The sequence below is a fragment of the Pongo abelii genome, chromosome 15 (genome assembly GCF_028885655.2).
Source record: "Pongo abelii isolate AG06213 chromosome 15, NHGRI_mPonAbe1-v2.0_pri, whole genome shotgun sequence".
Classification (NCBI taxonomy): Eukaryota; Metazoa; Chordata; class Mammalia; order Primates; family Hominidae; genus Pongo; species Pongo abelii.
The window spans coordinates 24,043,169-24,069,323 of record NC_072000.2 but is presented as its reverse complement, the minus strand read 5'-3'; the positions used below and the strand labels follow the sequence as shown (position 1 = coordinate 24,069,323).

Below are 26,155 nucleotides of genomic sequence, written 5' to 3'. Positions count from 1 at the left end.
TTTCCAGTATTCTGCTTCTTGACCTCCTCAAGCTCTAATCTTTGTCTTCTCAACTTAGCAAGAATGATGTGTCTGTTTGGGTTGCCTCTATGTAATTAAGGTTGGAAATTGCCTTTCAATTGAAAGCTGGGGAAATACTTCATAGGATTCACTCTTATTTTTCTTCTCTTAGGCATCACAGTCCTTCGCTGCCTGTTGTCTAATTTCTAGAAGTCATTGTTTCACATATTTTGTGCATTTTACAGTTAACTAGGGTTAAGATAAATCCAGTTCCTGTTACTCCATCATGGCCAAAAGTGGAAGTTCTCCTTACATTTTTAACATACGTATAAATTAACAGTTTCTATCAATGGCTATGGTTAATTTAACTCAGAATAAGGTGAGAAAGAATCTCAGCTTTCAAGTCATTACTTTCTCTACTATCTTCAAATTTTTTATATAATCTGTGATTTTTATCTCCAAGGCATTGATTTTTATGGCCATTAGGTGACACTATAACTGATATTCTTATGAAACTAGATGAAATATTTGAATAAAATGTTAGAAAATTTAATTCAGGTATATTAAAACAATGTCTTAACAATTATTTACATTTACATATAAGTTCTATTTCTTTCCTTGCTCATAACTTTTTTGCATCTCACTGTTTTATGATTTTATTTTTTATTTTCAGTTCAACCTTGAGTAATTCCTTTAGAATGCATCCATGGATCTTAATGAAGATATAAGTTCTAGAACAGCCCCCCACCGAGTGCCCTCAATGTAGACTCTCTTTTGACTGCTATTTATGCTGAAAATAGAATTGTAGGTATTATGGGCTGAACTGTGTCTTTACAAAATTTAATATGCTAAAGCCCCAATCACCCTACACCAGAATGTGACTATAGGATAGCACCTTTAACATGGTGATTAAGTTAGAGGCTGTTAGGGTGTGCCATAATCCAATCTGACTAATACCCTTATAAGAAGAAAAAAATCTGGACACAGAGAGACACCAGTGATGTATGCAAATAAAAGATGAACCGTGTAAAGACAGAGAGAGAAGGTAGCCATCTGCAAGCCAAAGAGAGGTCTCAAAAGAAACCACTAGCTTGATCTTGGACTTCTAACCTCTAGAATTGTAAGAAAATGAATTCATGTTGTTAAAGCTACCCTGTCTATGGTATTTTATGATGGTAGCCCTAGAAAACCAATATACTAGACTCAAAATCATTTTCCCTCTTACTCCTGAAGATAACTGACATTGTTCTTGTTACACAGAGTTTTCATTGATGATGAAACTGATTTTTCTTATTTTATAGATAATTTTTTTTCTTTTACATTTCAGGAAGCGTTTAAGCTTTTGTCTTTATTCTTGGACTTTGGAGACATCACCAAGCTGTATATAGTTGTGGGTATTTTTATGTTTAATACTGTTCACTGCCTGGTCTCCCAAATTTCAGAAGTGTCTTTCTTTAGTTCAGACAACTTATTTATTCTTTCTTTATTTTATCTCCTCTATTTTTATTATTTTCTGAAGTTCCTATTAGATATATGTTGAGCATCCTGGATTTAACTTCCATGTCTCTTAATATTTCTCTCATATATTTCATCTCTTAGTTCTATATTCTAGAAGATTGTCTTCAGCCAAGCCTCTTATATATGGTCATGTGTCACTTAACAACAAGGATATGGTTTAAGAAATGCATCATCAGGCGATTTCATTATTGTGCAAACATAATGGAGTATACTTACACAAACTAAGGTGGTATAGTCTACTACACAGCTAGTCTATATAGTGTAGCCTATTACTTCTAGGCTATAAACCCGTACAGCATGTTACTGTACTGAGTATTATAGGCAATTGTAACACAATGTTAAGTATTTGTGTGTATCTAAACATAGAAAAGCTACAGATAAAAAATGGGGCCGGGCACAGTGGCTTACAACTGTAATCCCAGCACTTTGGGAGGCCAAGGCGGGTGGATTAGCTGAGGTCAGGAGTTGGAGACCAGCCTGACCAACATGGAGAAACCCTGTCTCTACTAAAAATACAAAAATTAGCCGGGCGTGGTGGTGCATGCCTGTAATCCCAGCTACTCGAGGGGCTGAGGCAGGAGAATCGCTTGAACCCAGAGGCAGAGGTTGTGGTGAGCCGAGATCATGCCATTGCACTCCAGCCTGGGCAACAAGAGCAAAACTCCGTCTCAAAAAAAAAAGTTTATTTAATTTTTTCTTCAATAATAAATTAGCCTTAGTTTATTATAACTTTTTCTTTATAAACTTTCTAATTTTTAAAACTTTTTTACTCTTTTGTAATAGCACTTAGCTTAAAACACACACTGTATATTTATACAAAAATATTTTCTTTATGTCCTTATTCTATAAGCTTTTTTATCTAAATTTTTTTAATTTTATTTTACTTTTTAAGCTTTTTTGTTAAAAAACTAAGACACACACATTAGCCTAGACCCTCGCAGGGTCAAGATTGTCAATATCACTATATCACTGTCTTTCACCTCCGTATCTTGCCCCACTGGTGGGTTTGTTTGTTTGTTTGTTTGTTTGGTGTTTTTTTTTTTTTTTTTTTTTTTTGAGACCGAGTTTTGCTCTTGTTGCCCAGGCTGGAGTGCAATGGCATGATCTCAGCTCACTGCAACCTCAGCCTCCCGAATTCAAGCGATTCTCCTGCCTCAGCCTCCCGAGTAGCTGGGATTACAGGCATGCGCCATCAAGCCAGGCTAATTTTGTACTTTTAGTAGAGATGGGGTTTCTCCATGTTGGTCAGGCTGGTCTCGAACTCCTGACCTCAGGTGATCTGCCCGCCTTGGCCACTCAAAGTTCTGGGATTACACGTGAGCCACCATGCCCGGCCACCACAGGTAGGTCTTTGGGGGCAATAAGACGCATGGAAATGTTATCTCCTGTGAGAGCAATGCTTTCTGAAATACCTCCTGAAGGACCTGCCTGAGACTATTTTACAGTTAAAATTTTAAAAATATATAAGTAGACAAAGTACACTCTAAAATAAACAAAAAATATGGTATAGTAAATACTAGGCAATAGGAATTTTTCAACTCCATTATAATCTGGGACCACTGTTGTAAACTCAGTTTGTCATTGATGGAAACATTGTTATGCAGGGCATGACTATGATTGATATGTGTGTATATATTATGTTAATTTTGATGATATCATTATTAATTTAAAGAACTCTTTGGTTCTTAGAAGTTCCTTTTTCATTACATCTATTCCTGGTTTGTTAATATTTACATTATTTTATTAATATAAATTTGGAAATGTAAAGATTGTTTCCATCATTTAAGTATCTGTTTCCTCTAAGGTCACTCATTCTATTTGTTCATTTTTATCCTTCTCATTAACACTATGGTTATACTCAAGGCCTGGTAATATTTGCATGTCAATTCAAATAGATGAATTGAGGACTATGGAGCAGATTTCTCCTGTTTGTATTTTAGACTTGTGTTTGTTTCTCTCTTTTTAAAAACTCGATTCCCGCCGGGCGCGGGGGCTCACGCCTGTAATCCCAGCACTTTGGGAGGCCGAGGCGGGCGGATCACGAGGTCAGCAGATCGAGACCATCCTGGCTAACACGGTGAAACCCCGTCTCTACTAAAAACACAAAAAATTAGCCGGGCATGGTGGTGGGCCCCTGTAGTCCCAGCTACTCGGGAGGCTGAAGCAGGAGAATGGCGTGAACCCGGGAGGCGGAGCTTGCAGTGAGCCGAGATCGGGCCACTGCACTCCAGCCTGGGCGACAGAGCGAGACTCCATCTCAAAAACAAAAAAAAACTCGATTCCCTCTGCTATTTTTTCCTCCTAATAGTTCCTTTGCAATAGACTGAATGGCCATGTCCCCTTAAATTCATATAATGAATTTAACCCCAATGTGATGGTATTTGGAAATGGGACCTTTGGAAAAGCATTAGCATGTAAGGCTGGAGCCCTCATGAACGAAATTAGTCTCCTTATAAGAAGAGGCCACAGAGCTAGCTAGCTCTTTTTCCTCCATGTGAGGGTACAGAAAGAAGACTGCCCTCTGTAAACCAGAAAGAGAGCCCCACCAAGAACCCAACCATGCTGGCTCTGGGATATCAGATTTCCAGCCTCTAGAATGGTGAGAAATAAATGTTTGTTGTTTACCTGTTTATGGTAATTTGTTATAGCAGCCTGAACAAAGACATCCTCTTACTACGAGACTTGGTAATAGCACTGTCTTGTTTTCCTATGTGTTAAAAAATAAAAAGAGAAAGGAAGAAAAGGAAAAAAGTTTAAATTTTATATTAAAGAATTTGTCATAATGAAAAAGATAGGTTCTGAAATCTGTTAACTCAATCAAATCTCCATAGGCCCGGCACGGTAGCTGATGTCTGTAGTACCAGCATTTTGGGAGACCGAGGCGGTGGATCACTTGAGGTCAGGAGATTGAGATCAGCCTGGCCAACATGGCGAAACCCCCTCTCTACTAAAAATACAAAAATTAGCCGGTCGTGGTGGCTCATGCCTGTAATCCCAGCTGCTCAGGAGGCTGAGGCAGGAGAATCGCTTGAACCCGGGAGGTGGAGGCTGCAATGAGCTGAGATAGTGCCACTGCACTCCAGCCTGGGTGACAGAGGGAGATTCAACCTCAAAAAAAAAAAAAAAAAACAAAAAAACAAAAAAAACCCACCTTATTCTAGACTGTGATTCTGTGTGTATGTGTGTTTCTATATTGCCTCCACTCCTTTTGAACCAGAAGGCAGGTTGTTGCTGAGAAAGTTAAGTTCCTCTTGGAGCTGGTAGTTCATTATAGTTTTACACTTTCTGGCTCTGAGTAGCCCACATGGTATTTGACATTCTCCAGTGGCTGGCTGGTTAATTTTGTGGAACTAGAGTCTCCAAATTCAGGGAAGTATTTCACACCTTTATTAATTTTTAACTGGGAAAATCGTATTCTAAGAATTTAGAGTTTTCTTGAAGTAGATGCCTGATTTTCACTACATATTTCTGAGGCTTTTTATTATGAAAAATTTCAAGCATATTAAAAATAGAGAAAATAGTATAATGAGTCACAGTTATAGCTGACATATAGCTCCATGAATTACCAGTTCATGGCCAAGAAAGTTTTATCTATAGCCCTCACTTTATTTTGAAGAAAATTCCAGATATCATTTCATTTTATTTTAGCTCATTTTTATTTACAAAGTGTCAATTAGATTTTTTGATACAATTTCCATTACAATAGGATTTTTACTTGTAAGGAAAATTGAAGCAAAAGAGATATCAAACAATGATTAAAGCAGACATGTAATTCAAGAATGTTGCAACTCATTCATTCAATAGATGTGTCATTCTAGTAGTCTTCTTGGTTTCTACATTTTTGTTTTGTTCTCTATTTTCTGACAGGGAAAGTTTTCCAGGGGAAAACAAGAAACAAGGTGCAGAACTGTGTAAGAAAGTCTGAAGTAAATAAATAAACATTTTGTTATTTTCTTGTTTATACACAAAAAACACTGGAAGGAGGACAATGAACTAATGAAAATGGTTAATTAGGCGAGGCGGATGGGGTGAATAGGAATGTGGTGGACTAGAACTTTTCAATTTATACATTTTTATTTTTGAACCATGTGAGTGTGCTTTAAAAATAAATACAATTTTTTCTTCTAACAAGGTTTACTTTCATTAAAAAAAAACTAGGAAATTCCTATGATCAAGTTAGTTTGAAAGTATTATAAGTGGCCAGTTGCGGTGGCTGATGCCTGTAATCCCAGCTCTTTGGGAGGCCGAGCTGGGCGGATCACTTGAGGCCAGGAGTTGAGACCAGCCTGGTCAACATGGTGAAACCCCGTCTCTACTAAAACTCCAAAAATTAGCTGGGCATGGTGGCAGACACCTATAATCCCAGCAACTCGGGAGGTTGAGGCAGGAGAATCACTTGAACCCGGAAGGCAGAGGTAGCAGTGAGCCGAAAACATTCCACTGCACTCTAGTCTAGGCGGCAACAGAGCAAAAACGCTGTATCAAAAAAAAAAAAAAAAAAGAAAAAGTATTATAAGCTAAATATCAAAGCCAATGTCAACTGGGCAAATAGTGTTTTTTGTTTTGCTTTGTTTTTGATACGGAGCCTTGCTCTGGAGTGTAGTGGCGCTATCTTGGCTCACTGCAACCTCCACTTTCCAGGCTCAAGCCATCCTCTCACCTCAGTCTCCCTAGTACTTGGGAATACAGGTAGGCACCACCAGGCCCAGCTAATTTTTGTATTTTTAGTAGAGATGGGGTTTCGCCATATTGGCCAGGCTGGTCTGGAACTCCTGGCCTCTGGTGATCCACCCGCCTTGGCCTCCCAAAGTGCTGGGATTACAGGCCTGAGCCACTGCGCCCAGCCTGTGTGTTTGTTTTAAACAAATTATCTGTCTTTGATCTCATCTATTTCTGCAGTTTCCTTAGTCCTTAAGATTTGATTAAGGTTTAAAAACATGTGTGGCTTGGCCAGGCGTGGTAGCTCATGCCTGTAATCCCAGCACTTTGGGAGGCTGAGGCGGGTGGATCACCTGAGATCAGGAGTTCAAGACCAGCCTGGCCAACATGGTGAAACCCCGTCTCTACTAAAAATACAAAAATTAGTGGGGTGTGGTGGCAGGCGCCTGTAGTCCCAGCTACTTGGGAGGCTGAGGCAGGAGAATTGCTTGAACCCGGGAGGAGAAGGTTGCAGTGAACCGAGATTGCACCACTGCACTCCAGCCTGGGTGACAGGGCAAGACTCTGTCTAAAAAAAAAAAAAAAAGCGGGTGGGGGGAGCTTAAATGTGCTTTACTAGTTCTTAGACTTCATGGGTCTCTTTTTCAGACCCCTTCTTCCCTCAGCTTAACAAACAGCAGTTGCAGTTTCTAGTTTAGTTTGTTGTTGTTTGGCTTAGCTCAGCCAGCTTCTCCCAGTCTTTGCTGTCACTCCTTTAGAATCTAGTGATGACACTTCTCATGCTTCCTTCCCTTTAGATATTTTCTTTTTTCTAGAAAGGAGTATGTCTAGAAAGGATGTAATTCAGCTAAACTAGTTCCCAGGAGCCCTGTGCACTCCTCCTCTCAGTTCAAAACTTAATTGGTGCTCATCTGACAAGGGCAGCTGCTCCTTAAGTCTGGGGTTCAGAACAGTCTAGTTCACATGCCATTTGTCAAGCACCTAGTATGTGCCAGGCACTGTGATTGGTGCCAGAAATACAGAGATGAAAATATTCCTGCCGTAGGAATTTAGAGTCTAGCAGGGGATACAGATAGAAAAGCAACGTTATAATACAATGGATTAAATATTAAGATTGAGATCAACAGAACCTGCCATACCCCGGGTAGGAGAGTGAGTAGGGTGGTAGGACTAAGGATGGAGGGTAGGGGAAGCTGTCTCAGAAGACCAGATGTGCACTAGACTCAGAAGAGTCTTAGGACACGAGTAGGAAGAGTCAAGATTTTAGTCAGGGCCATCACAAATGGAAAAAATGTGATCAATGGCCCAGAATTCTGAATAATTCTTTGGGTATGTGGAACATATATATTACCACTAGGAGATAAGAAGCAAGGCTGGGAGAAGCAGTAGAATTAGCTAGAGATGAAACTGGGAAATTTCCCTTGTCTTATCAAGCCCATGGGGCTCCCATTATTTCCTAACCCCAAAGCCAGGGGAGGGATTCCCAATATCATTTTAAGTCATCAGGGAGAAAACACAATGTCTGTGTTACTTGGGATATAAACATCTCCCCTGGGTGTCATGCAGGAGAAAGGTGGATGATGGTCATAGCCTTCCATGGTTGATCAAGCTCCATCCTCTTCTTCATTCTCATCGTTAACGCTCCTAAATTTTTGCAGTGACCTGGTTTGATGTAGTTGACAGACAAATGGAGAAATAGTCCCAATTACCCTTTCTTGAACAAAAGGTCAGCTTTTTTTTTTTTTTTTTTTTTTTTTTTACAGAGTCTAGGAAATTTCCGTTGAATGGCAAATCTCCCCTGGGTCTTTTAGGAATTTTTTTTCTTTCTTTCTCTATGGTCTTACTTTCTCGCCATCTGGTTAACCTCTCTCCAAAAAGCACTGCTGCTAGCTGGGCTCCTGATGTCCAGATTAATTCTGATGCCCAGATTAGTTCTCATCTGAAGATATCTCCAATGGAAACTCAAGTTATGCACGAAGGATCCCACCCAGTGACTTCAGCCTTCTCCCTCCCTGCCCTCAGGCTAATAGCAGGAGTCAGGGAAGGTAGGGATCTAAAAGAAGAAAACTGATGCTTTGTACAAAAGTTTTATTAGCAAAAAAAAAGTGAAGACATGGCTTTAAGTGGAACATTTTTCCACAACTAGAGATGAAACAAACTACCTAAGTGGGCTAAGTCTTTTCAAAAATAGGAGGTAAATGGTGTAACCCCTCCATATGTACCCCTTGCCTTCTAGCCCCATGTTGTTTTTGTAGTAACATTTCTTGTGAGATAATTGTCTTTCACTTGTGAGATAATTGAGATAATTGTCTTTCACTTGAATTATGCCTGTGGAAATCTAAGACAGTGGTCACGTTGCGTTGCGGAAGGCGTTCTTTCTACAGGGAGGGAAGGGTGGGTCCTGATGGCTTACTCATGGCCATAAGAAAGGCAGCATGACACATCCTGCTCAGGATTAGAAAGCCCCCTTGTTCACAAGGCAGAATGACAACATGAGAGGAAAGCCCAGGAGAAGAAGGAGATTATCCAATTTCTCCTTGTTTTCCCAAGTGCTTTGCCCATCCTCCCCAACTCCAAGGATGTGAGCCTATTGTCAGCCTTACGGTACAGGGTGTGGGAAGGACTCCCAGATGGAACAGGACCTTGAATCATAAAAAGGGGAAAAATGTTTTTTCAGGGTGACCCCCACCCTCATGGAGACAACAAGGACATTCAGGAGGAGGTAGGAGGAATCCCTTCCATACTCAAAGTTGGTAACTCATCTTCCTGTCGCTTAAGATACAGTTTAGGTTCAGCTCAATGGTGGATTTTCACAGGGAGCAACAGAGTGCCAGACGGAGTCCCCTTTGGGGTGACCAGTCTCATCTGTTTATATTCCACCCCTTATGTTCTGTGCTATAGCCCAAAGGTACTGTGTTCACACACTGCTCTTTTCCACTGAAGATGCGTCCTTCTCTCTATCAAATGCATACTCATTTTCTAGTACTATTTCAGGCATTGCCTTTCTCCAGAATACTGCCTGTCTCTCTGAGTTTCAGTTTGGTTCCCTTCCTGTTTCCCTTTGGTACCCTATACTTCCCTGTAACATTCCACCTGTCACACATCTTAATTTTTCTGTCATTCTTAGTGGGCAGTGGGCTACATGAGGGTAGTAACAATGTCTTCTATCTCTGAATCTCCAAGTACAGCAGCATCTGGTACATAATAAATACGCAGCAAAAGTTGAATGACTTTACTGACAACAGGCAATTTCTATAGAAGCTGGAGGGAGGGGAGACTGAATGAATCCTCAGGGAGAAAGACCACAGAACTGCTTTATCCTAGAAAAAAGCTCCAGATATTTTCCTGTCTGGACCTGCGGGACCCACAGGAGAGAAATTGTAAGTAAAGAGTCTAATGCTTGCTGAGAATAAAGACTGTTGGGGTGTGCTAGAGAACAATAGGGTTGGCTGGGGATGGTGGCTAACAACAGTAATCCTAGCATTTTGGGAGGCCGAGGAGAGGCAGATCATTTGAGGCCAGGAGTTCAAGACCAGCCAGGCCACCATGGCAAAACCCTGTCTCTACTAAAAATACAAAAATTACCCGGGTGTGGTGGCATGTGCCTGTAGTCCCAGCTGCTTAGGAGGCTGAGGCGGGAAAATTGCTTGAACTCAGGAGGTGGGGGTTGCAGTGTGCCAAGATCGTGCCACTGCATTCCAGCCTGGGCAACAGAGTGAGACTCCATCTCAACAACAACAACAAAAGAGAACAATAGGGCTGACAGAGAACCAAGGGTCTTAAGATCAGTTCTTATATTTTGCATGGCTACAGGTGTAAGAATTAAAGAAAGAGGAAAGAAACATGAAAGGTGGCTTGCCAGTCAAGACAAGTTTATTTTAGAGAGAAAACAAACCTGGGAGGAGAAAACAAACCTGAGAGGAACTTCTGGCCAAGTTAGGTCAGAGGCACTCTTTCTTACAGACTAGGAGTTTTTAAGGATTCAGGGTGGGAGAGTTTATCAGAGGCTTGGACTGCTTCTGTGTCTCTTTGTTGTGCTTATCTGGGAGGGAGAGTTTTGTGTCTGTTCCCATAATCTTTCTGTAGCTGCAGGCATACTCCCGAGTCTGCTTTTAGCTTCCCTATATTAGTGCACCTGAAGGGAAAGAAAGGTGCTTATTAAGGCCCACCGTTTTACTGGGGCCCATTGTATGAGGGTGAAGTTTGGCAGTTACCCAAAAGAATTTCCCCTCACCTCCCTCTGTGCCCAAGCTGTCTTATTTGTGTTTTACTGTCTGCTCTTTCTGGCTGCCTGTAGTTAGAAGAGAAGTGATTTCTTTGAAATGCATGAGGCTAGAAAGGGAGATGGAACTTAAAGTGGCAGTGTTTGTCCAAGACGATGGTGCTCCTGCTCTGTCAAAAGGGAGTAAGGATTCTCCTGATACCTGAGGCATTTTTAAACAAGCTTTCTGGATATAATTGACTTGATTTTTCTAACTGGTGGTGGTCCTCAGAACTGGGAGGACTTGAATCAAAGAATAAGAATCAAAGAATAGGAACATAATTTTTTATTAATAGTTGCGGTCAGAAATTCATAATTTTGGCTCTGACAAACCTCTGACAGGGTTTCACCATGTTGGCCAGGCTTGTCTCGAACTCCTGGCCTCAAGTGATCCGCCCGCCTCGGTCTCCCAAACAGCTGGGATTACAGGCATGAGCCACTGCGTCCTGCCGGAAAGGGTAATTTTATATAATTTCATTAGGTATACTAATGGCCTAGATTCCTGTGACTCATTGTACAGTTGGACGGTTAAAATACAAATTGATAATCTTCCAAGAGTAATGGCAAGCCAAGCCTAGATTCTGGTGTCCTAACTTATAGCCAGGGGCTTTCTCTGCCACATAATTTTTAAGTTAAGTACTAGAAACTCTTAAATTCTTTGCACTATTATATCATTTGCTCCTTACAGCATTTCACAACTGAGGAGCACAGAGAGGGTAAGTAACCTTGCCAAGGCTACTCAGCCAGTAAGTGGAGATGCAGGAATTTAAAACTAGGTAGTCTGACTCAAGTTCTGATCCCAGTTGAATGGTAATCATATTCTTCACAAAATCCTTTTTCAGATATTTTTGCCCAACTCAGATGCTCAGTGATATTGTTATTACAATAATGAGGTGTCATTATTTAAGATCTGAGAACAGGAGATGTGAAGATGGAGGAGATGGAGGCTCCTGGCATTTTCATACCTAAGTTTTGTTACCCTTTAGAGAAAATCTTCTCCAGTGCTAAAATCAATCAGATGATGACCTTAAGTGCTTCAGATCTTAACAGGACCTGCAATTGGATAAACTGGGGATATGAGTCCCATATACCATGATGAAGTAAGTTTCAGGACTGTAAGCAGAGGACCTGCTCTTACCAGGATCATGTTTCTATTGATGGACAGGTGGAAAAGACAATGAGTCCTGATGGGAACCACAGTAGTGATCCAACAGAGTTCGTCCTGGCAGGGTTCCCAAATCTCAACAGCGCAAGAGTGGAATTATTTTCTGTGTTTCTTCTTGTCTATCTCCTGATTCTGATAGGCAACGTGTTGACTGTGGGGGTGGTTAAGGGCTGATACTCGACTACAGGCCCCCATGTACTTCTTTCTGGGTAACTTGTCCTGCCTAGAGATTCTGCTCACTTCTGTCATCATTCCAAAGATGCTGAGCAATTTCCTCTCAAGGCAACACACTATTTCCTTTGCTGCATGTATCACCCAATTCTATTTCTACTTCTTTCTCGGGGCCTCCGAGTTCTTACTGTTGGCTGTCATGTCTGTGGATCGCTACCTGGCCATCTGTCATCCTCTGTGCTACCCCTTGCTCATGAGTGGGGCTGTGTGCTTTCATGTGGCCTTGGCCTGCTGGGTGGGGGGACTCGTCCCTGTGCTTGGTCCCACAGTGGCTGTGGCCTTGCTTCCTTTCTGTAAGCAGGGCGCTGTGGTGCAGCACTTCTGTGACAGTGGCCCAGTGCTCCGCCTGGCATGCACCAACACCAAGAAGCTGGAGGAGACTGACTTTGTCCTGGCCTCCCTTGTCATTGTATCTTCCTTGCTGATTACTGCTGTGTCCTACGGCCTCATTGTGCTGGCTGTCCTGAGCATCCCCTCTGCTTCAGGCCGTCAGAAGGGCTTCTCTACCGGTACGTCCCACTTGATAGTGGTGACCCTCTTCTACGGAAGTGCCATTTTTCTCTATGTGCGGCCATCGCAGAGTGGTTCTGTGGACACTAACTGGGCAGTGACAGTAATAACGACATTTGTGACACCACTGCTGAATCCATTCATCTATGCCTTACGTAATGAGCAAGTCAAGGAAGCTTTGAAGGACATGTTTAGGAAGGTAGTGGCAGGCTTTTTAGGGAATCTTTTACTTGATAAATATCTCAATGAGAAAGCAGTAAAGTGAAAGTGAAGAGTCTGGTAACTAGTCTTTTTTTTTTTTTTTTTTTTTTTGAGAGAGAGAGAGAGAGAAAGTCTCACTCCGTCGCCCAGGCTGGAGTGCAGTGGTGTGATCTCAGCTCACTGCAACCTCCACCTCCTGGGTTCAAGCAATTCTCCTGCCTCAGCCTCCTGAGTAGCTGGGATTACATGTGCCCACCACCACACTTGGCTAATTTTTGTATTTTTAGTAGAGATGGGGTTTCGCTCGATGGCCAGGCTAGTCTCAAACTCCTGGCCTCAAGTGATCCACCCACCTCAGCCTCCCAAAGTGCTGGGATAACAGGTGTGAGCCACCACGCCTGGTCTTGTCATTTTTAAAAATCATATTTTAAAGTCCAAACATTCTCATTATCATGCTCCTTTCCATCATCATTATGGATATCACCAAAAGACTGAATTCTGGAACTACTAATGAATTCCCAGGTCATCAATCCACACTTCTTCTCTTTCAGGCAAAATTTCTTGATCCTAGATCATACCTAATAATAATAATACTTATTATTATTATTGATATATCATGATCAATATCATCGCCACTTCCTAAGACCTTCCAACCTGTGAGTCTTAACCTATGGGCCCATGGTCATACAGGGAATCTAAGGATGGGTTTCAGAAAATTTATATGCCCAATAGGTATCTAAATTTTATGTGCTTGAATATACATGCATTTGTCTGAGAAGAGGGACTGTAGCTTTAATTCAACATTTAAATCCATTTGTGCACTCTCCTCAAAAGCTAAAAACTGATTGAGAGTCTAAGTAGAGCCTTCCAACTGTTTATGCAAGTCAAGAATTTTAAGAAAAACTTCCTTATAGATATAAAATGAAATAAAAATAGATTATCTGTATATTTTTGTACACGCTTGTTAGAAAAATTTACATTTACTGCTAGAGGAAAAAGAGGTGAAGCAAATTTAATAAAGGGACTTAATTACTTCTCTATGGTAATTCCAGGTGCCTTTGGGAAAGCAGATCAATGAGGGATTTCATGAGTAATAGCATTTACTGTATTCTTCTAGTGTGCACTTTATTACAATGATAAAGACATCTCCACTAGTTTTGTCATTGGATTATGTTTCATTCATTTGTTCATCTTTTTACATTCTTGTATCTGTTGTGTTAAATCTTATTTTGTTTTTAGTAAAATAAGGAGCTTTAATATTAAAGAGTTAAAATGCCACATAGGTTGGACGCGGTGGCTCACGCCTGTAATCCTAGCACTTTGGAAGGCCGAGACAGGTGGATCACCTGAGGTCAGGAGTTCATAGACCAGTCTGGCCAACGTGGCGAAACCCCACATCTACAAAAACACAAAAATTAGCCAGGCGTGGTGGCGGGCGCCTATAATCCCAGCTACCAAAAAGGGTAATTTTATATAATTTCATTACATAAGGAGGCATTATGTAAGGAGGCAGGAGAATCACTGAACCCAGAGGTTGGAGGTTGCAGTGAGCCAAGATCATGCCACTTCACTCCAGCCTGGGCGAAAGAGCAAAACTCCATCTAAAAAAAAAAAAAAGAATGCCAAATATTGTTGTATCTACCAAGAACCAAACTTTGTAGTAAATTTTATCTAGTTTATTGGACATTTGAAAAGGGATTCCTATTCATGGAAATCCCTTTGGAAATTTTGGAAACAAATATTTATTTATTTATTTATTCATTCATTCAGCAAAGGTCTGTGAAGAATCTTTGTTGAACACTGTGATATACGAATATATACTAAGATGAACAAGAATAAATTGTTTCTAACCTCAAGCAGCTTGAACTTTAGAGGGGAGAACTAAAGGACAGATAATAATTTAAGGGAATGTGGATGATAAGGAGATTTACAAAAGGACATTGGAGATCTTATAAAAATTGGTTTACTCTTCCTAGTGCATTTTCTTGTTAGAGAAATTTTCACAGGGGTCATCATTCATTAAACAGGATTTGTCACATTAGAGTGTGTTTGTGTACATAGGAACAATGTACAAAACACATAAATATCAAGGTATAGACAGCATAGTAAACTCAAAATAGTGCTGCAAAACTGGCAAACTGAGTATGAGCATCAAAAGAGTTAGCCATAAGCTTCAGTGGGCATGGAAAATAGAAATGTATTTATCTAGTTCTATTCATAATGCATGCAAACACACTAGATAATTTTATTCCAAAATATTTCTGAGTGCTAAAGGAATGGAAAGAATGATTGGAAGGTAAAAATAACTCTTCTGGAGTGATCTAGAAGTGTTGCCCAGAGAGGAGATGAAATATTGCCTTAAAAATTACCTAGTTTCATGAAACATAAAAATCTGAAGTCTATTCCAGCCACTGGCCAAGGAAAGGAATTCATGGAACCATTTACAGCATTTCTTGAAGTACTTGCCCCATATTATGGCAATAAAGCACGTTAAATCATCCATTTTCAACATGTGTTTCATTGTGAAAAATAACTTTGGGCTCAATTTAATTCAATAAAATTTGTTGAATACTGTGTTCTAGGAAGTAAGTTGGTATGTTAGAGGTACAAATATTGGCCCCTGCCATCAATGAATTCATAGACTTTTGGGGTAGACATAATACATATGAATATATAAATATATAATTTTTTTTCTGTTTTTGAGATGGAGTCTTGCTCTGTTGCCCAGGCTGGAAACCAATGGCATGATCTCAGCTCACTGCAACCTCCACCTCCCGGGTTCAAGCGAGTCTCCTGCCTCAGCCTCCCGAGTAGCCGGGATTACAGGCACGTGCCACCACACCTGGCTAATTTTGTATTTTTAGCGGAGACTGGGTTTCTCCTTGTTGGTCAGGCTGGTCTGGAACTCCCGACCTCAGGTGATCCGCTCGCCTCACCCTCCCCAAAGTGCTGGGATTACAAGCGTGAGCCACCGCGCCCAGCTTCGAATTTCTATAAAGGTACCATGATAAGTGTCTTTATTCAAACTATTATATGAAATAAATTTGCCTGAAATTTTGGTATGATGTTATGTGTAGATTGAGTGCACATGTGAGTGTGTGCATGCATACAACAGTGATACAAACTTGTGTGTCTATGAAAGTTTGTGATTAAATAAAAGAATAAATAAAAATCTGTTTGTTGATGTTCATTTCTAAGCTTTCCTTTCTAAGGTCTTACCTTCATTGACATGAAATTTGTATTTTCTTTTTAAATATACAGTTAAGACAGAATATACTTAATTTAGAAGAAGTAGAAAATGCTTCTGTTTGCATCATTTCACATATAAAACTCTTAATAAGGCCAGGTGCAGTGGCTCATGCCTACAATCCCAGCACATTGGGAAGCCAACAAGGGGGATTGCTTGAGCCTGGGAGTTTGAGGCTGCAGTCACCCAAGATTGCATCACTGCACTCCAGTCTGGGCCAAAGGGTGAGACCTTGTCTCAAAAATTAAATAAATAAATAAAGCTCGTAATGACATCATTGATAATGACAGTGATGCTAAACTCAGCAAGCATATGTTACTCTTCATGCTTATCTCAGCAGAGTTTGGCACAACTGATCTTCTCCTCTTATTTGAAATAGTCAGTGTGTTCTTTGTTATTTATGTATGTTATTTCAATTGTTTTGGGGGAACAGGTGGTTTTTGGTTACATGAAGTTCTTTAGTGGTAATTTCTGAGATTTTGGTGTACCCATCACCCAAGCAGTGTATACTGTAGGCAATATGGAGGCAATATGGAGTCTTTTATCTTTTAGTGCCCTCCCACCATTTCCCCAAGTTCCCAAAGTCCTTTATTTCCTCCTTATGCCTTTGCATCCTCATAGCTTAGCTCTCACTTGTGAGAACATACAATATTTGGTTTTCCATTCCTGAGTTACTTCACTTACAATAATGGTCTCCAACTCCATCCAATGCCATTATTGTGTCCATTTTTATGGCTGAGTAGTATTCCATGGTGTATATGTACCACTTTATTTTTGTTTTTTTGAGCCGGAGTCTCACTCTGACACCCAGGCAGGAGTGCAGTGGCACATTCTTGGCTCACTGTAACCTCTGCCTCCTGGATTCAAGTGATTCTCCTGCCTCAGCCTCCCGAGTAGCTAGGATTACAGGCGTGTACCACCATAGCCAGTTAGTAGAGACAGGGTTTCACCATGTTGGCCAGGCTAGTCTCGAACTCCTGGCCTCAAGTGATCCACCCACCTCCATCTCCCAAAGTGCTGGAATTACAGGAGTGAGCCACCATGCCAGGCCAATATAGCACATTTTCTTTATTCACTCATTAGTTGATGGACATTTATGTTGCTTCCATATTTTTGCAATTGCAAATTGTGCTGCTGTAAATAAACATGTGTATGCAAGTGTCTTTTTCATATAATGCCTTCTATTCCTTTGGGTAGATACTCAGTCGTGGGATTGGTGGATTGAACGGTAGTTCTACTTTCAGTTCTTTAGGGAATCTCCATATTGTTTTCCATAGTGGTTGTACTAGTTTACATTCCCACCAGCAGTGTACAAAATGTTCCGTTTTTACCACATCCACCCCAACATCTATTATTTTTTGATTTTTAAATTATGGCCATTCTTGCAGGAGCAAGGTGGTATCTCATTGTGGTTTTAATTTGCATTTCCCTGATAATTAGTAATGTTGAGTATTTTTTCATGTTTATTGGCCATTTGTATATCTCCTTTTGAGAAATGTCTATTCATGTCCTTTGCCCACTTTTTCATGGGATTATTTGCTTTTTTCTTGCTGATTTGTTTTATTTCCTTGTAGATTCTGGATATTTGAATCCTGTGTTGGATGCATAGTTTGTGAATATTTTCTCTCACTCTGTGGGTTGTCTTTTACTCTGCCAATTATTTCTTTTGCTGTGCAGAAGCTTTTTAGTTTAATTAGGTCTCACTTATTTATTTTTGTTTTTGCTGCATTTGCTTTTGGGTTCTTGGTAATGAATTATTTGCCTAAGTCAATGTTTAGAAGAGTTTTTATGATGCTATCTTCTAGAATTTTTATGATTTCAGGTCTTTGATCTAAGTCTTTGATCCATCTTGAGTTGATTTTTGTATAAGGTGAGAGATGAGGATCCAATTTCATTCCTTTACATATGGCTTGCCAATTATCCCAGCACCATTTGTTGAATAGGGCATCCTTTCCCCACTTTATGTTTTTGTATGCTTTGTCAAAGATAAGTTGAATGTAAGTAGTTGGTTTTTTTCTGGGTTCTCTATTCTGTTACATTGGTCTACATGTTTTGTTTCGTTTTATTTTACTGGTACCATGCTGTTTTGGTAACTGTAGCCTTGCAGTATAGTTTGAAGACAGGTAATGTGATGCCTCCAGATTTGTTCTTTACACTTAACCTTGCTTGGGGGCTATGCAGGCTCTTTTTTTGGATTCATGTGAATTTTAGGATTTTTTTTCTAGTTCTGTGAAGAATGACAATGGTATTTTTATGGGAATTGTATTGAATACGTAGATTGCTTTTTGACAGTCTGGTCATTTTCACAATATTGATTCTATCCATCCATGAGCACGGGATGTGTTTTCATTTGTTTTTGTCATCTATGATTTCTTTCAGCAGTGTTTTGTAATTTTCCTTGTAGAGATTTTTCACCTCCTTGGTTAAGTATATTGCTAACTATTTTATTTTTTATTTTTGAAGTTGTTGTAAAAGGGATTGAGTTCTTGATTTGATTCTCAGCTTGGTCGTTGTTGGTGTATAGCAGTGCTACTGACTGTGTACTTTGTATTGTATCCTGAAACTTTCCTGAATTCAATTGATGACATCCAGGAGCTTTTTGGATGAGTCTTTAGGGTTTTCTAGGTATTCGATCATATCATCAGCGAACAGCGACAGTTTGACTTCCTCTTTTCCAATTTGGATGCCCTTTATTTTTTTCTCTTGTCTGATTGCTCTGGCTACAACTTCCAGTACTATGTTGAATAGAAATGGTGAAAGTGGGCACGGCATCCTTGCCTTGTTCCAGGAGGAATGCTTTTAACTTTTCCGTGTTCAGTATGATGTTGGCTGTGGGTTTGTCATAGATGGCTTTTGTTACCTTGAGATATGTCCCTGCTATGCTGATTTTGCTGATGGTTTTGATCATAAAGGGATGCTGGATTTCGTCAAATGCTTTCTTCTGCATCTATTGAGATAATCATATGATTTTATTTTCAATTCTGTTTATGTGATGTATCACAGACACTATATCCAACTTCCTGTTGGGCATATCCACTGGTAGTCGTTCAGCAAAGGCAAAGTACCAGGCTAGACACCTCACCTTTCCCACCCACCAACCAACCTGGAAGTCAGGGCGTGTTGACAGATTCTTCCTTTTCTCCTTCCTTCCTTTAATCATCACAAAACCCTTTATTTTCCTCTGGACACATAACTCTTCCAGGGGAAACCTCAGAAAGGACAAATATAATTGGGCTAGACAGAAATCCTGTTAAAGATTCCTTTCTTTTTCGAGATGGAGTTTTGCTCTTGTTGCCCGGGCTGGAGCCCAATAGCACAGTCTTGGCTCACTGCAATCTCTGCCTCTTGGGTTCAAACAATTTTCCTGCCTCAGCCTCCCAGGTAACTGGGATTACAGGCGTGCACCACCACGGCTGACTATTTTGTATTTTTAGTAGAGATGGGGTTTCACCACGTTAGTCAGGCTGGTCTCGAACTCCTGACCTCAGGTGATCTACCCACCTGGGCCTCTCCAAAGTGCTGGGATTCCAGGCATGAGCCACTGCGCCCGGCCTAAAGATTTCTTTCTAAACAAGCAGTTTAGAAAGACAAGCAACTTTGAGGCGCCCGTCATCCCAGCAATTCATTTCGAGGACAACTTCTTCACTCCAGAATCGAACCACACTCAAGGATTATACGTAGACACCCAACAGTAGAACCTGTTGATTTTTCAGGTGAGCCATCAGAGAGCACTAATGGGTCTGGTGGATTCTTGCCAGAAGTGAAAAAAAAAACTATTCCTATGTTATACTGTGTTTTCGAAAATAACACCTGGAAATAATCCAATTGCGCTTCCTTGAACAAAATGAATGTCTGTGTCCTGTAAGCCCTCAAGTTCCCAGGGCTGCGACTTCGCATTCGAACGATGCAACAGCGCTTGCAACTGTGGGAAAGGCAGTCTCAGTAGAACAACCAAGAGTGCAACAGTGCGCTGCGGAGCAGGCGTCAAGGCCAGGGCAGGGGCTAGACTCCATTCCGCGGCTGGATCACCGCACAGTCAGGGTCTCAGAAAGCGGGTTCTATTGGGACTTTGTGACCCTAACACGCCCTCAGGTAGCAATCTTTTCCATGCGAAGTGACCTAGTGAAAAGTGCACTAGTTTGTTCCACACAAAATACTGGGTAAGAACTGCCCGAACACTCTCTTCCTGACAAAAGATCCTGTCAGAGTCCGTCAGGGAGCCCTGATCTGTGATGAAGACCTTGGCCCTTCGCAGCGTCTTCTTTGTCTTTGATTCTTTCAGCAAAAGCAGCCACAATTTGCTCAACAATCTCATCCCCCACAGGTCGACGTTGAAGAGGCATAGGTGACCTAGCCGTAGCCGCGATTGCAGTATTTGTTAGCTACTGACTTTAAAGAGAGAAAGATGAAACAGAAAGGAAACCGGGCTCGTCCGGGATTTGAACCCGGGACCTCTCGCACCCAAAGCGAGAATCATACCACTAGACCAACGAGCCAGAACCGGAACAACGTTTTTTTCTAAGAGTGTTCATTTATTTTTTTAGTTGTAGCACAACATTTGAACAGTTTTGATTTCTTTAGAATCCAGTGATTTTCTCCAGAACCCAGGAAAGTCAATATGCAGGTTCAGAAGGATCCGAGCCGCAGCGTTCCGAAGGTAGAAACGTTCATTTCAGGATCCTGGCCGAACTGTGTCGGTCAATGCACAGGAAGCGTCTGAGTACTCAAAGGGACTAGGACCATCTCAGGTGGCCTGTGGTTGGAGGACCCAGGAAAAACAAGAACGACCAATTTCACTCACCGAAAGATAAAGGTCACCGCGGGACTGGCAGGGGAAAAGGTCGAACCAACGTTACCAAAGATGTTGAGCTCTAAAAGCCACCACCTCAGACCTCTCACCTACAGCACCCAGCACTCCACGTGGGTGCTTTGGCCATTCCCTTTCAGCTTTAGTTGATTACCTATGTATTATATAGGTTTAGATTTAAGGCGCCTTTCAAGGGCGCCCAGGAGGTGCTGTCAGGGAAAAGTTGCTCTCTGCCCACACTCTCTTCTGTAGAAGCCCACTTCTCTACCACTCAAAAGGTGGTGGGTGGGTGGTGGTGGGGGCGGGGGGGACGGTTGTCCTTACTCTGTAGCCTCTTCTGCTTGGGAACCGAAGCTCCCGGGCTCTTGCTCTAACCTCTCCAGGGCGCATCAGTGTCTGCCTTGATTGATCACATTGCTTGCCCTGCGCCAAGCTGGCTCCTGGCCAGTGGGAGCTGTCCAGTGAATGACTGAGCCTCCTGGTCAGGCTGACACCAAAGGAGAGAAAAGAAGAGAAACTCTTCCTCCCCAACCTCCCCATGCGACAACGCCACTTTTATTCTTTCTGGACTTCAAGTTGGCGCTTAGAAAAGCCTGGAGGCCCGAAGAGAAGGAGCTGCCGCCCGGACTCCGAGATGCTAGGAAGAGGAGAGTTAAAGGACCAAGGAAAGGGCTGGACCCCTTCTAGCCACCTCTGCTTCAGGTAACTTAGAGGAATCTGTGACCGAGCCTGATTCCGCTGAAAGGCTGGGGGAGATCTGGAAGCCTTCACGCCCTCACTGTGTCCACCCCTAAACTCTGAAGGTCCGAGGGGTACGTCCTGTGCTTGAAGACAGCCGCCTCCCTTTTAAAAACAACCCCAATCTCAGACTAAGAGTTGGACTAAGAATCCAAGCGGGTTGGGGAGAATGTCTCTGATCACTATTGCATTCTCTTCTGTAATGAAACGCACCCTGACCCTGATGTTGCTCGACACTTGGGACTTGTCAAGCCTGAAGCTGGGGAGCATGTACCGTGGAGCATGCGTTGTTAAGATAACAATATATATTAAATGTCTTTTATGGTTTGTTTGTTCGTTTTTGATGAGCAAGCAAGCTGAAAACTCATCTCTTTTAAAGAACGTAAGTCATTTGTCTATCGAAACACATACTTTTAATTTTTGTAATAAAAACAGAGCCACTTTCAAAAGATAATAATTCAACTATCTCCAAAGAAGCAAATAATCCAGAATTTAAAAGTTGGAATAAATAATCATTACTTTTTATTAAATAATTTTGTTATTCCCCATTTTACCCTTACAGTGACTTGCATTCCAGTGCGCTCCTGGTCAAGAAAATGTTTCTTTCTTATACGTTAAGAGGCACGTCCTTCAAAAATTCCTTTTATTTCTTAAACTTTATTTAGACTTAAATACTATTTACCTAGGATTTTAACTGCATAATAGATTGATTGTTAAGTGTGCAGTTTTTGTGGAGGCTCCATAGCTCAGGGGTTAGAGCACTGGTCTTGTAAACCAGGGGTCGCGAGTTCAAATCTCGCTGGGGCCTTATCTGTTAGAATTTTTTTTCCCCTTTTCCCAAGCAAAACAGCAGGAGCTTTTTAGCCTTTTCAATGCTGAAACAAACTAGTGAAGAAAGGAAGCACTTTATGATCTTTCCATGAAAGCCATATCCTGGATTTGAGACGAAAAAGTACAGCGTCGGGATCCTATGAACGATACTGGGAAAATAGGTGTTTGTACTCCGCAGTAAGCGAGGAAGAAACTAGACTGTTCACGTCGCTGGGAGAAAAATGCTAGACTTGGTCCATACCTCTGTGTTTGTGGGGAAGAGATCTAATCTAATCTGCCGATAGCCATGACCCCCGGAGTCCTGCGCACTTCTCCACTTGTAGCCTGCTTGGTGGTCCCTTCCTGCGCTCCTGGGGCGAAAACTGGCTCGCAGATTACTCTGAGGGCAGCCTAGTTCAGAAGCTATGCAGATTCACCCCAAGCCGGTGGCTTCTGCTCTGTTTCCATTCTCACTACCTCCGACTCAGATCTCACTTCCTACTGCCTCGGGGCTGCTCCTGGGACTCAGTTAACTATAGACCTGGCTCTCTGGAAACTTCTTGAACAGTAATTTGAGCCCAAATACAAAGAAGTCAGGAGTCTCACCAGCCGCTATTCAATGCACAAAAATCTACGCTAACGTCGGTTACGAGCGATTTCTGATAGCTCACCTGGTAGAGCGGAGTACTCTAAAAATCTGCAACTGTGGCTATCCTTAAGGTCGCCGGTTCGATTCTCACTGTGTTTTCATGCTTCAGTCTACTCAGCCAACAGAAGGTTTTATTAATGCATCCTCCTCACCCAAAGACTGTGAAGCACTAATTAGAATTCTATTTTCAGGCAACAAAAGAACGTTTTGCTGACCATGAACCCTAATTTTATGCGTCCTCTGTGATTCTGCAGTAGATGTGATTCTGTTTACTCACAAAGTGTGAATTAATGACGTTCTTTTTAGATTTGAATCCATCTCCTAATCTGTAAGACTAGTTAACGTTGAGTGGATAATGGCTAACATCCCTCAACCTCACCCCCAAACCCTACACTTTTTCATTTCCGTGAATAATTCATACTGGACAATTCGGGGTTTAAGGAGAAATACTTTAGAAAGGCCTGCCCCTCAAAAGGATCTAAACAAACGATACCGAGAATAAGCAAAAGGTCAAGTATGCATATGGAAAATGTTCCTTCCTTAATAAGAAATCAAATTGGAAACTATTTATTAATATCTAATACTGATAAGAACATTCTTGTAGAATGTCATGGCTTTCTGGAGGACAGTTGGGCATTATAAATCAAGAACTCTAAAAAGATATTGTATTTTATCAAGCATTCTGTTTCTACTTTTAGAAATTTATTATTCAAAAATGAAAAAGGGTATATGCCAAAATCTGTTTATCTGTGGGTGACTGATATTCTTTATACTTTTATGTATTTTTCAAAATGTGCCACTTGTATACATTACATAAAAAAACATTTCTTTACTTTATAAAACAAAGTTTAAAAATACCCAGTGCCATTATGGTAGACAATTTTTGCAGTTTGTTACAAAACCAAATACATGTTTCTCATACAATAAGCAATCACACTCTTAGGTACTTACCCAAATGAGTTGAACATATGTCCACACAGTACCCTTCACATTAATGTTTATAGCAGCTTTATGTATAATTGTCAAAACTTGGAAGCAACAAAGATATCCTTTAACAGGGGAATAGATAAACTGTGCTATATCCAGACAATGGAATATTAATCAGCCCTTAGAAGATATGTTATCAAGACATAAAAAGACATGGAAGTAAATTTAAAGGCATATTACTAAGTAAAAGAAGCCAATATGAAATGCCCATATACTGTATGATTTCAACTATATGACATTCTGGAAAAGGCAAAACAATGTAGACAGTAAAAGCATCAGCGGTTTCCAGGAGTTAGGTGAGAGGGATGAACATGTGGACCGCAGAAGACTTTTAGGGCAGTGAAACTACTTTGTATGGTGTTACAATAGTGTATATATGTCATGATTATGATGCATTTGTTCAAACTCATAGAATGTACAGCACCAAGAGTGACTCTTGATTTAAACTACAGACTTTGTTTAATAATGGTGTATCAATGTTAGTTGTAACAAATGTACCATACTGGGGCAGGATGTCCTTGATGAGGGAGGCTGTGGGGACAGAGAGCAGAATGTAAGAACTCTCTGTACTTTCCACCCAATTTTGCTGTAAACTTAAAATTGCTCTTGGATGTAAAATCTGTTAACTTTTAAAAAACTTGGTGACTTAAGTAATTCACAGTTTAGTTGAAGTAACAGAATAGATAATGCTGTGTTGATATATTGATACTGCCATAAACGTTTACAAAACGACAGAGGACCACATTTAAGACAATGAAAAGGAGTGATCAGAATGGTGAGGAGAAACTAACTGAAGAGAGCTTCCTGAAGTTGAATTTTGAGCTAGAATTTGACAGGAATATTGACGCATGCTTAAGTGAGTTAAGGGAGCTTTCTGATATGTGTGTGTGGAGACAGATGTGTTGGGGGAAATGCCAGTCAGAGTGCGGGAGAGGAGTAAGGGTAGGCGATGTGGCAGGGGTGGTAGAGTAGAGCTGGAGGAGCGGCTGGTACTGTCAAGAGGAACAAGACAAGGGGACAGAAGGAAGGATAGGGGTTCAGGATCATTTTGGTGGTGCAGAGGTGATGCAGGCAGGAAAAAGGCAGGGATGGTGAATGGCATGAGTGAGGGGAGATAGAAACAAGTCGGCATCCTTCCATCAACAGGAGAGGGAATTAACTGAAATTAAGGGACAGTGAAAAGAGCAAAACAATATAAACAAAAACGTTCCGAGGTGGTGCTCTTGAGAGTCTGGGGAATGCTAGTGTCCTTGGTGGATGTAGAGAATGCTGGAGTGTGGAAAATGCTGGCCTGACTGGGGAGGAGGAGTGGGAGAAGGAATGGAGGAAGTTTCAGTTCACTTTGTTTCAATGGAAATGATGGCCTCTATGCAGCTGAAAACATCGAGCTAGGTAGATCAGGTTTCTGGGAGTCACTAGAGGGAGATGAACAGAAAAACAAAAATTAACCCAGTCTCAAGATAATGCACAGAATTACATTTCAGGAAGAAGGGAAAACAAACCGTCAGCCTGAAATAATCAAAAGGGTAAGACTCTAATTTAAAGAGAGTTTACTCAAGCCGAAACTGTGAGGATGGGCCACCTGGAAAAACCAACTCCAAAGGAATAGGGTCAGCATTCCGAAGTAGGAAAGTTGAGGTTTCATTTGTACAGGCAGAGACAGGGGAGTTTTCAGCAGGATTACAACATTATTCATTATTCATACACTATTCATACGAGGTTGGCACATAGTTACAGCCATTTGATTGGTTATAGGCAGTGTTTCTTTTTGGCAAGGGTGCATTTAACATTTTTTGCAGAGGGCATAATAATCATGGGTTTTCTGTTATCTGGTCTAAGCAAACAAAGCAGGACAAGACAAGGGAAATTCACCTATAACGAGGGTCATTAATTAAGAAGACTGTAGGTTTTTGTTCTTGATGTCGTTTAATTCTCTCTGGTACACACAGAACAAGAAAAATAAGAAAGTACGTTAATCTATAATCTGAGAACAGAAGTTGTAACCATATGTGACTCAGATCGCAGTCACATCTCTCTGAAGGCTTAGAGCATTGTGGCGGTGGGTGGGGTGGTTCCAACAACTTTTAAATTTGATTTATTTTCATAAAACAGAATTGGAAGACAGAACAATTGCCTTGTGGAAAAAGGAAGAACAATGATATGGAAATTATGCAAACAGGGAATTTTATAAAAGTGCCAGGAAGGTCCAATTTATCCACAGATATAGAGATATTTTCCCCCGACTAGGCACTGGGAGCAAAACATGCCTTGTCTCTCGATTTCTGAGAGAAACAAAACAAAAGGCTTCTTTTGTGAAGATCTTGGGGGCCCAAGATATTTCTTGGTGATAGGTGGGTGAAAAGGAAGGGAAC

At 41.1% G+C, this 26,155-nt stretch overlaps 1 protein-coding gene and 2 non-coding genes across 3 annotated transcripts; 2 read left to right on the top strand and 1 right to left on the bottom strand.

Annotated features, from left to right (window-relative positions):
- Positions 1-11,615: 11,615 nt before the first annotated feature.
- Positions 11,616-12,609, top strand: LOC134759952 (olfactory receptor 6S1). The gene is given in 2 exon segments (XM_063715316.1): positions 11,616-11,768; positions 11,770-12,609. Coding segments are annotated over 2 exon segments (993 nt in total).
- A 7,607-nt stretch (positions 12,610-20,216) lies between these two features.
- TRNAP-UGG (transfer RNA proline (anticodon UGG)) lies at positions 20,217-20,288 on the bottom strand. Its single transcript has one exon. It is a non-coding gene; the product is annotated as a tRNA-Pro (tRNA).
- A 1,784-nt stretch (positions 20,289-22,072) lies between these two features.
- TRNAT-UGU (transfer RNA threonine (anticodon UGU)) lies at positions 22,073-22,145 on the top strand. The gene has a single exon. It is a non-coding gene; the product is annotated as a tRNA-Thr (tRNA).
- The last annotated feature ends 4,010 nt before the right edge of the window (positions 22,146-26,155 follow it).